The sequence below is a fragment of the Prionailurus bengalensis genome, chromosome B4 (assembly GCF_016509475.1).
Source record: "Prionailurus bengalensis isolate Pbe53 chromosome B4, Fcat_Pben_1.1_paternal_pri, whole genome shotgun sequence".
Lineage (NCBI taxonomy): Eukaryota > Metazoa > Chordata > Mammalia > Carnivora > Felidae > Prionailurus > Prionailurus bengalensis.
The window spans coordinates 55,292,267-55,304,392 of record NC_057358.1 but is presented as its reverse complement, the minus strand read 5'-3'; the positions used below and the strand labels follow the sequence as shown (position 1 = coordinate 55,304,392).

Here is a 12,126-nt window from a genome sequence, read left to right as displayed (position 1 = left end):
TCTACTTTATCTGATATTAATATAGCCACTCAGATTTCTTATGTTTACTGTTTTCATTGTATGTCTTTTTCCATCTACTTACTATCTATTTCTTTATATTTAAGATGAATATCTTTAGTTAGCATGTAGTCTTTTTTTTCTTTCTAAATCTATTCTGGCACTTTTCATTTTATGCTAAAACAAGATAGATGATGAGCTTATATGCCAGTGTTCAATTCTTTTTCTAAGGAAGTTGTGACCACCTTTAAACTTTAATAATTCTGATAAGTGCTGTACAGTGGATCGTCTCATATGTGTTTTGGATTTCTTCTTTCTCATCCCATATTTATTTGTACTGACCTTTATTTAAAGTGTGAAGTATACTGAACCTTTTATTTCTAGGAATGTCTCTGTGCCCATCTCATATTTGCTATAAAAGGCCGGCTGTGGGTATGAGATGGTATAGATGCCTACGTTTCTCATCCCACTATTTAAGGTCTGAGTTTGTTCTGTAGGATCATTGTTCTTCTTTTCTCTTTGTGGAGGCATGTGGTATTTTAAACCATTTGGGTGAGATGAGTTACTACTTGAATGCTATCTGGAAAGCAGAAACCCCATTATAAAGCTATATGCATTCCATAATAATTCCAGCATAATACCATTAGATTACCTATTGGATAGGTTACACAGATAACAACTTGTGAATTCTTCATATGATATAATTGAGGCTTCATAAGAAAAAAAAAACACAAAAAACAAGACCAGGAGATCAAAGCAATTTTAAAGTCTACAGAATTACACATAAGTTCCGGAATGTAGGTTATTCCTATTTACATGTCTCTTTCCATCTGTCCATCTATTACATATAATCAGAGTGGAAGCACTAGCATTTTTAAAAAAGTTTTATTTACTTATTTTGAGAGAGAGAGAGAGAGAGAGAGGGAGAAGGGGAGGGGAAGAGAAAGAGGGAGACAGAATCCCAAGCAGACCCCACACCATCAGCACAGAGCCCGATGTGGGACTCAAACTCACCAACCTTGAGATCATGACCTGAGCTGAAGTTGGACTGACTGAGCCACCCAGGCGTCCAGAAGCACTAGCATTTTAAAGTCATCACCATACCTTTAGTTCAAAACTCCATATATGTTGTTTTCTTAAAAAATAAAATTATGTGGAAATAGAATATTTAAAATTATGTTTGTTCTTAAAGAGTATGATATTTATATTTAAATTTCAATGAAGTTTTTTAAAATCAGGGAAAAAATGCATCTTTTTCCTTTTCCTTTTCCTTTTTATTTTTCCAGCCCTATTTCTGTATTGGGTAATGGCCTTTATTACAAAAACCATAAAATTAGTCAAGTACTGGCAGTCTGGTTGGGGAGTATCAGACTTGCGTTTCTGCATCACTGGCATGATGGTCATCTTGAATGGACTCCTGATGGCTGTGGAGATCAATGTAATTCGGGTCAGAGTAAGTATCTAATCATTTTTGTTTAATTACCAGAATTCAAGACTTGAATATTAGAGATTACAGTCAGCCAGAAATCATTTGTATTTAAGAAGACAAACAAATGTGTATCATCTATGTGTATAAAAGTTGAACTAATCACTAAGTTTCAGACCATTGGTATTCCAGAACCCTAGCATCTATTTATTCATTTGTAAATATTGATTGAATGATTGTGTGCCAAACATTAATCTCAGTTCATATTATAGATGAAACTGTTTGCATCAGAAAATTACATCATCCATGATGTGTCCCAAGCACACCTATATTAAGCAAACTATTGTATTCCTAGAAATTTCAAAATGAAAAGAAGATAATATGTTTACTCATTCCACTGATGAAGAAACTTCTACAGTGATAACTCTAGCTATATCCAAAGTCGCATAACCAAGAGTCATGCCTGGTCTGTTATTACAAACCTGTTGTAGTTTGCATCACATAATGCTGTTATGTTGTGTGACATAGTTGTGAATGATTTTTTAATATTCATTTCTAACAGAGCACTTTGAGTTTGCTCTGAATGTCAAGATACAAGCTGCAAGGAATAGTGGAGTATAGTTAGTGAACATCAACCAAACGATGAATTATCAAAGAGTGACTCAATAATGGTGTCAACACATTTAAAAAAATCTAAATAATGTAAAAATCTTTATTTAATTGACCCTATCACAGTATATCATGAAAGACTGATTCTTAGCAATAGCTATATTTTAAAGGGATAATCTATAATTTTAGAATTGTCTCTAAGCGGGATTAAATGTGAAATTCTGGTATTTAATTAATCTAGTCACAGTGAAAGGAAAGTATTTCAAAGAATATTTCCAAAGGAATGAAAATGTTTAGTAAAATAAACATTTTTGCCTGTTGAAATGAAAATGTAGAAAAGGTTAAAATTTTATTTTAATATGTGGGAAAAGAATTGGGTTAATTATCATTCTGTGGAATTTTTCTTGCCACAGAGATATGTATTCTTCATGAATCCTCAGAAAGTAAAGCCTCCTGAAGACCTCCAAGATCTGGGTGTGAGATTTCTTCAACCGTTTGTGAATTTATTGTCAAAAGCAACATACTGGTGGATGAACACACTTATCATATCTGCTCATAAAAAGCCTATTGATCTGAAGGCAATTGGAAAATTGCCAATAGCAATGAGGGCAGTAACAAATTATGTTTGCCTGAAAGATGCATATGAAGAACAAAAGGTAATTTAGTATCTGTTTTTCATGCCCATAATTGTAGAAAATAGATCTATTAAATATAAAGTCACTAAGCTTAAATATCTATGGTTAAGGAAGAGGAGATTTTCTTCATCTGTCTTTCCCAGTAGTTTTGAGTCATGTGAATTGGGCCAATGAGAATATACCAGAAGGGCCAATGAAATAAAGTTATATTGTGGTAGTTGCCCAGTTCACACCTGAGGAGGGATAGAGGGAACACTGTCTTTTTTCTGAAACCAACTGGAAAGTTAGAATTAAGCTTAATGGTCATGTATATATGATCATTATTCCCATATAATGTTAATAATTCATGGAATTGTTGTTATGAAGCTTTTCCAAGTATCTTGTCAATAATTTTGTTATATAACAGTAAAAATAGATCATATCATTAATAACCACATTTAAGAAACCAAAGTCCTTAAATTAATTATTGACTATATTTTGGAGTCGGTATTCCAAACTTGTGAAACTGAATTAAATCAAGTTTTCTACCATTCCTATATGTTTGTCAAAACTGGTCTCTTCTGGTACTTTCTTTCAGCATTTATAATTACTTTAAACACCTTAAATAGAGTTTTTAGATATTTTCAGTTTGTCTTATAATCATTCTATACAGTCATGTATACCATACATGGTGGTAGATGTATTTTATATTGCAGTCATCTATAAATATTATCATAATTTGAATTATTGGTATTCACAACAACATTGGAAAGGAGTAGGGTATGGTGAATCGGTGTGAGTTTTGTCTGTTCTAAATCAAGACAACAAAGCATTTATGGTAAATGATGAAAATGACCTCTGTTTTGTGTCAAAAATGTGTGTTATGAAATTAATATTGCAGGAAATGGTTACTACAAATGAACTTGAGTCATCTCTTTGGTTTCACCTCTGGGAAAAGTATTGCATAATATTTTTTAAACTTCTCTGCTAAAGTAAAGATTAAGAGTATAGCCTAAACATATTTTAAGTGTTCCTAGTACTCTTTATTACAAAGATCAGCTTGAACTTGGTGTGTTAATGTCTTGTATTAATAAACTTTTAAAAATAATTGTATTGTTCCTCTAACAGGGAATTGAATATGAGACACAACTGAATTATCTTCCATTGACTTGGTTTCTTTGCCACAGTGAAAAAACTTTATCTACCTCCTCTCTAAGACTTAATTATGATTATTAAGGTCATAAAATCCTTTCAACAAACAACAACATATGTGTGAAGCCATGAGTTGGCTTAAGCATATATGCCATTCTTCAATTTTGCATTTCTTTGTTGAATAACTAGGAAACACAAGTCTAACACAACTTTAAAAAGTACTGACTACTATTCATGGAGACAGGAAATACCTGAAAGAGAAACAACTTGAAGTTAGGATGATCTGTTTTGTTTAGCTTGTAGTAAAATATCTGGAGTAAAATATCTTTAGCTTGTAGTAGATCTCTTGTGATCTAATAACTCCAGAAATCTTGACTAATCTTTCAATAATCTTGATCTTAGTATTTTACTATCTTCTTTTCCATACAATGGTATTTGGTAACAGTCATGACAGAAATACATTTTCCAAACCAAAGATAATTAAAAAATTAATTTGGCCTTAAGAATTTTGGGTTATCCTTTGACAACTAAAAATAAGGCAAAGTCTTTGAAAATGGCCTTTTTACTCCTCATTCTATTCCATACTCAGTGGCTACTGTTTGCATAGAGTGCAAGGATATGGGTTATGCATACTATACTAAAGGGACTCCTTAACATTTAGTTATAAACTTAACATATCATCAGAAATATCAGAAGGAATTGCCCATAGTTGGTGAGGTTAAATGCTGCTCCAGTCATTTTATCTTTGGTTCATCTGTTTTTTTCTTTCAGAAAAAAGTAGCAGATCATCCAAACCGGACTCCATCTATATGGCTAGCAATGTACAGAGCATTTGGGCGACCAATTCTGCTTAGTAGCACATTCCGTTATCTTGCAGATTTACTGGGTTTTGCTGGACCTCTCTGTATTTCTGGAATAGTTCAGCGTGTGAATGAAACCCAGAATGGGACAAATAACACAACAGGAGTAAGTCTGTGGTGCTTTTGAAGGGGAACATATTATTGGCAGATTTTATTGTAATTGTTACTTTTTATTAATGCAGTACTATGAACAGTTCTTGCAGTCTTATTTACAGAGAATTGAATGCATTTAAAACAAAGAAAACAATTTTCCTTGTAGAGAAAATCAGGTATTTATGTATTCATTGAATGGATCTGTTCAACAAAATTATTTCTCAGATTCAGAGCCTACAGGCATTTGATAAGTATCTACTGTGTGCCAGAAGCCATGCTCAGGAATTTCACGTTGATTATTTTCTTTGATCTTTTTAGCAACCCTTAGAAGAATTTTCATGCATGAGTACATGAGGGATGGCTGAGTCATTTTTTTAGAGGCCTGTGACCAATCATGTTAGCAATGCGATTTGTACTATATACATATTTCTTTTCTTATATGATAAACACCATCACCTTGATTCACAATGATAAGGGCAAGTCGCATTATGATATTTTCATTAGATATTATGCTAATATTTGGGGGGCTGTATGGTATAAGATACTATATATTTGCTGTTGTAAATATAGTCTTTTATTTTCTGTTCTTAAGAAAATCTCATCATGAACTTCCTAGTTTCTTTCTAAGATAAGAATTGATTTCCCTAGTTTCACAGATAGAAAAATCTAGTCTAGATGAATCAATTTTCCTTTTCTATTCTCTCAATCTGATTTCCTGTCCTTTTTTCTTCACCTATTAAAATTTCATGCACTTTTCAAAGCCTACATTAAATGCCATCTCTTCAGTGAAGCTTTTCTGATTGTTCTGGTTGGAATTTGACTCTCGTTCATACTCTCCAACACATTGTTGATTTCACCTTGGCACTTGCTGTAAATGCTATTTATAAGGAAGCATGTTATTTATGGATACGCTTATCTCTCTGGGTGGTAAGCTCTTTAAACAGAATGACTGTGAACTGTTCATATCTGTGTTCACAATGTGTAGCCCATTTGCTTGCATATAGTAGTGTTCAGTTATTTTGAAATGAACCAGATATTTTCACCATTGAATGCACTTTTGTGATGTTTTGTCTCTACTAGCCTCATTGCATTCCATAAGTTCCACATAGAATTTTTCTATCATCCCTCTCCCTTACACATATTAATCACACATTTTTCTGAGAAGGAAGAACTTACACATTTGTATGTATCCCCATGAAAGAAAAGGAAGGGACCAGAAGTAGAATTTAATGGATCTAACCCACAAAAGTATTGCCCAAACTGACATGATGTCCTTATTTGAGTGTTACCTTTCTCTCACTTCTAACCAAGTTACCACATAGTATTGTTCCAAACAAAAAGCAATCAGTTTTGTATATCCTTATGATGACTTCAGTCATATTCCTACTGAAACAATTTTATAAATTGTGTTTTGTCATTGGAAGTGTCAACATGGGTGAAATCAATACCCAAATTACATTTATCATTTATCATTTAATATAAATTATGTGAATATTAGACTAAATCAAATAAATTACAGTCTAAATTAACTTTGATCTTCAATTACTACTTCTCAAGACGAAATACATCTTTTCTGAAAATGTACGTACACTTTTATTTTTTTTTTCAACGTTTATTTATTTTTGGGACAGAGAGAGACAGAGCATGAACGGGGGAGGGTCAGAGAGAGAGGGAGACACAGAATCAGAAACAGGCTCCAGGCTCTGAGCCATCAGCCCAGAGCCCGACACGGGGCTCGAACTCACGGACCGCGAGATCGTGACCTGGCTGAAGTCGGACGCTTAACCGACTGCGCCACCCAGGCGCCCCTGTACGTACACTTTTAAATCAAAATTTACCTTTTTACTACAATCAGGCATTTCCAGCAATCTTAATGATCAATTTGGGATTTTATGCATTGAACTAGTTTGAATTTGTATCTGTGGACATGATGAAGAAAAACCAAAATTACCTTGGCTCATTCCACTGCTGCATTATAAAGAGATTGAGTTTTTATATTTAAGAATTATGTATCATTTGATAAATGTGATCTGTACACCTGGTATATGAAAAGACCAGTTCTAATTTATGTCTTTTTCTTTTGGGACAAGATTTCAGAAACCCTTTCATCAAAGGAATTTCTTGAAAATGCTTATGTACTAGCAGTTCTTCTTTTCTTGGCCCTTATTCTGCAAAGGACATTTTTGCAGGCTTCCTACTATGTAACCATAGAGACTGGCATTAACCTCCGTGGAGCTCTGCTGGTATGTACAAGCTTTGAATGATCTTTGTTTCTTGAAAATGCCATATGCCATTCAATGACAGGAAGGGTAGGGGTCTCAGTTTTGTTTCTCTTTCTGTTTGACTTTGACACTGCAACTTCAACACTTCTAGGAGCTACTTGATAAAAGAAACAGAACTAATTAGTAGACCCACAGAATTTTAAAAAGTTTTGTAGTAATATATTAAGAAAGCTTTTGAAATCTTTCATTTGATGATCTCTGTTTCAATATGTTTAAAGTCAAATATATGTTTTGATCATATGGCCAGTTAGGTTTGTGTTTAGCTAAAGACTGAAAGTAACTATGCTAAAATGAAAATAGTGGTTGACTGAAGAAGATGTCATTACAGGGATTTTTTTTCCAAAAATTTTTTTAAAATGTAATATTTTCAATGGAAGTAAATAAACATAATGTTGATTAAGTTTAGAGCTTCAAATACACTTTTTTTTTTGCAGGCCATGATATACAATAAAATTCTTAGGCTGTCTACATCTAATTTATCCATGGGTGAGATGACCCTGGGACAGATCAATAACTTGGTTGCCATTGAAACCAATCAACTCATGTGGTTCTTGTTCCTGTGTCCCAATCTATGGGCAATGCCTGTTCAGGTAAATCAATATAAGTAATATTCTCATTTGCAGAGGAAACAAAACAAAAGGAGTATGAAATATTTAGCTCAGTAAAAGGTAACTTTTTGAACTTGCTAATGTTATTATGCTTTTTTTTTGGAGAGAGAGAGAGGGGAGAGGAAGAGAGAGAATCTTAAGCAGGTTCCGCACCCACATGGCACCTGACATGGGGCCTTATCTCACGACCGTGAGATCATGACCTGAGTTGAAATCAAGAGTCAAATGTTTAGGGGCACCTGGGTGGCTCGGTTGGTTAAGCGTCCAGCTCCAGCTCAGGTCATGATCTCGCCGTTCATGAGTTTGAGTCCCACATTGGGCTCTGTGCTGACAGCTCAGAGCCTGGAGCCTCCTTCGGATTCTGTCTCTCTCTCTCTCTCTCTCTCTCTCTCTGTCTCTGTCTCTCTATCTGCCCTTCCCCCACTCACACTCTGTATCTCTCTCAAAAATAAACATTAAAAAAATTATTAAAAAGTAAGATGTTTAACCGACTGAGTCAACCAGGTGCCCCCGATACCCTTTTTGTAGAGAAGAAAACTGAGACTCAGAAATGCTCTGACAGGTTAAGAAAGTGGGGTTTGAAATTCTCCTGCTTAGGTTCAAATGTCTGCTCTACCCTGTTTGCACAAGTGTTTAAATCCTCAAAATATTAGTTTCCTTAGCTTTAAAATTGGAATGATAACTGTATCTGCCTTGTAGAATTGTTGGCATCATCAAGACTAAATAAGTTAGTATGTGTAGCACATTTAGCACAGTGCCTAGTACTTCATGGACATTTAGTAATTGTTAGTTGTTATCATTGTTGACCAAATCCATGCAAATCATGGAACCAAGTCTTGACCCCTTTTATTTTGACAGAGTCTCTTATAGCATTTCTAAAGTAAAACAGTTGTAATCCATCCCATTGTTTCAATAGCTGATCTGATGTATTATACAATGCCAAATTTTATAAGGTGGTAGGAACACTAACAAGCTGGAGGGCTATTTAGCTATTTTTTTTAATGGAAAATAGTATTTTAGGAAAGATGCATTTTCCCCCTAATTGGGTCAAAATAGCAAAAGATATGTTTTTAGCTCTTTCCTCTGTGTGATGCTGAATATGTTTACCTTGAGTTTTGCATCCTGTAGATGGAGCTTAAACTGTAGGTCTTATTTTTTTTAAGTTTATTTATTTTGAAAGAGAGAGAGCAGGGGAGGGGCAGAGAGAGAGGGAGAGAGAGAGAGAATCCAAAGCAGGCTCTGTGTTGCCAATGCCGAGTTCAATGCAGGGCTAAAAATCACAAACCATGAGATCATGACCTGGGCCAAAATCAAGAATCAGATGCTTAACCGACTGAGCCACCCAGGTGCCCCAACTGTAGATCTTATTTGATCCAGTCTGTCACTTATGTCCCTGTGTACCATGTTTATTAAAATGCATGCAATAATAAAGAAGATATGCTAGTTTTTAAATGTATTGTTTGCCTTTTTAGTTTCATCTTTAAAAAATTGTTTTTTGTGAATGCTTATTTATTTTTGAGAGAGAACAAGCATGAGCAGGGGAGGGGCAGGGAGAGGGAGACAGAGGATCCAAAACAGGCTCTGCACTGTGAGCACAGAGCTCCATGTGGGGCTCAAACCCATGAACCCTGAGATCATGACCTGAGCCGAAATCAAGAGCTGGCCACTAAAGTGACTGAGCCACACAAGCGCCCCACCTTTTTAGTTCTAAATGGAAATCCAAGTCAAACAAAAGTGTGTATCATGTGCAGTGCTTGACACAAAGTAAGATATAAAGTCTGCTCGGTCTCATTTTATCAAAATGTACTTATATACAAGTCAAGTAAGTAGCCTCCTATGTGGTACAATTTAAAGGCTGCCTCTGAATGATTGCATCATGAGTGACGTTAAGGAAACTTTCATTTTGATTGGAATTCATAAAAAGCCTAATTGGTTAGGCAGTAAATATGTGCGCTTGCCTCCAAACGGCCACTATTAAGCTGTTACCATTGGCATACACTCAAAAGTTAAACGCTTTAACTGCATGAATATAGTTCATTAGTTGACATTTTTAGCCATGATAATCTGAGCTATTGTGGGGGAAAAGCAAAGAGAGAAGATTGAAGGGTCAAATCCTAAATTTTAAAGGAAGAAGAAGAAGAAAGTAACAAACCTGAGAGGGTTGGCTTACGTGGGTCAGCCCTGGCTTTTCGGAAATATTTTTTTTTAATTTTTTTAAAGTTTACTTATTTATTTTGAGAGAGACAGAGACAGTGCATGCAGGGGAGGGGCAGGGGGAGAAGGAGAGAGAGAATCCCAAGCAGACTCTGCACTGCCAGCTCAGAGCCCAATGTGGGGCTCAAACCCACGAAACCCTGAGATCATGACCTTAGCTGAAACCAAGAGTCTGTCGCTTACGCAACTGAGCCACCCAGGCGCCCAACGGAAATAAATTTTAAAAGGGAAGTGAGGTATGATGGGGTGTCACCTTTAGCTTCTCCACAGTTTTAGTTGAGCCTAGGTTTCATGTCATCAAGTGACTTCTGGGATCGTTGAGGATGTGAGGAGTTCAGATTACTCTTTTAGTCTGCAAACAACCATCCAGTACTCACATTATGATGTCACCTCCTGCTTTCCATCCTTCTCACCTGGAAAAGTTGGTACAATTCCATGAAAACGTGGAATATCAAAGTTACAGTGGGTGGTAACATTTTCAAGAAACATTTCATGTCCTTTTAAAAATGTGAAGACTGCCTTCAAAGGTCGGAAGCATCACAGGACCAGTCTGTAGCTTCATGCAGCAAATTGGTTTGACACCAGTTGCACAGAACATCATCCTAACAACAAATTCTGACTCCTTAGCTTTCCCCAAATAAATCATAGTAAAACCTAGCTGTTCATAGTTGAGTTGACTTCCACGTATATGTATTAGTTAATTAATTAAGAATTAAGAAATCCTATGCTTTCACCAAAATGTATTGCCTTTCATGCTGCAGTGGCCATGCCCCTGTTCATTTTCCCTTTTCCATATGTTTTCCTTTCTAGATCATAATGGGAGTGATTCTGCTCTATAATTTACTTGGATCAAGCGCATTGGTTGGGGCAGCTGTCATTGTGCTTCTGGCACCCATTCAGTACTTCATCGCAACAAAATTGGCAGAGGCTCAGAAGAGCACTCTTGTAAGTTAACATCTTTTGGAAACTTTACTAGGAAAATCTAGTAAGCTGTCTCATTTTCAAAATAATAGGAAATTAATACATGCCACTCAGAATAATTTGGAAATTATTATGTTTCATTTTAATTCTTAGGCAGCAAATGTGTATTATATTTTTATTTTAAGTATTTATGTTTAAAACACTTCTTTTAAATGTTTATATTTATTTGAGAGAGAGAGAGAGGGAGAGCACGAGTTGGGGAGGGGAATAGAGAGACAGGGAGACAGAATCTGAAGCAAGCTCCGTACTGTCAGTGCAAAGTCAGGGGCAGGGCTCAAACCCACGAACCATGAGATCATGAACTGAGCCAAAGTCAGACACTTACCCAGCTGAGCCACCCCGGTGCCCCGCAAGTGCACTTTTTAAAAGTGAATTTGAAATGTATGACTTGATGATCTTAAACTCAAAATGCCAGAATCACAATTCCTGATGGTTTTAAGTGCCATGAGGTGATGAGGCTTTGAACTTCTTCTAGATCATTGGTCTAGAGAATGTATCTACATCCATTTTGAACCCCCTGCATGTTAATTATTGACACGGGAGAATTGGATCAAAGAATAAATAAAGCATCAGGTTTATTGCTTCTGAAGTGAAATATCCCTAGAATTGAAGCAAACCACGTGATGATCTACAGAGTTACACTAAAATATTTCAGGAAGCTGCTCTGGCCGAGTATGCTCATGGTCAACTTGGCAAGCAAGAAAAAGCCCAATTATTGACCCCTTCTGGCTTCAGTTTTCCATGAAATCATTTCATTTGAGCAAGAATTGGCTTCTTTTAAAGAAATATTTGTAAATAATAAAATTGTTGACAGCATGTTCAGAAGTAAAGTTTGATTAAATATGAGCAAGGCTGCCTGTAAATCAGACGTAAAATACAGGGATGCTGCCACTGATGGAATTGTTGCCCAAGTTGGTTTCTACTGTGGCAAGCAAGTTGCATGTCATGCAGGTGGTTTTCATCACCGTTTTTCTGCTGCTTCTGGTGACGTTACTCATTATTTCCGTCTGAGCCATCTACCCGTCTTTACTTTAGGACATGAATACAGAGAGGTGAGGAAGAGGAGCACAAAGTGAAGATAGGACTTTCCTCAAACATCCGTCTTTCATTTAGCTGGTCATACTGTACTCATTTACTCATGTAACAATCATGTGATAGGCATCTAAGACCCTGTAGAGACCAGAAGGTGAATAAAAACCAAGCCATTTGCTACTTTTGCTCCCTCCTATCTGCCTTTTGGCCACTTGCACTGCTCCTTTTGATAGTTCATAGGTCATAATGTACCTTACT

At 35.8% G+C, this 12,126-nt stretch overlaps 1 protein-coding gene across 4 annotated transcripts in view; it reads left to right on the top strand.

Annotated features, from left to right (window-relative positions):
* ABCC9 (ATP binding cassette subfamily C member 9) overlaps positions 1–12,126 on the top strand; it is a 130,535-nt gene that overhangs the window by 21,584 nt on the left and 96,825 nt on the right. For all 4 annotated transcript variants that reach the window (XM_043563844.1, XM_043563846.1, XM_043563847.1 and 1 more), the window contains exons 7-12: positions 1,284–1,450; positions 2,446–2,688; positions 4,570–4,764; positions 6,842–6,994; positions 7,468–7,623; positions 10,666–10,800. In XM_043563844.1, coding sequence (XP_043419779.1) covers positions 1,284–1,450; positions 2,446–2,688; positions 4,570–4,764; positions 6,842–6,994; positions 7,468–7,623; positions 10,666–10,800 — 1,049 coding nt within the window. The remainder of the gene's footprint in view (positions 1–1,283; positions 1,451–2,445; positions 2,689–4,569; positions 4,765–6,841; positions 6,995–7,467; positions 7,624–10,665; positions 10,801–12,126) is intronic.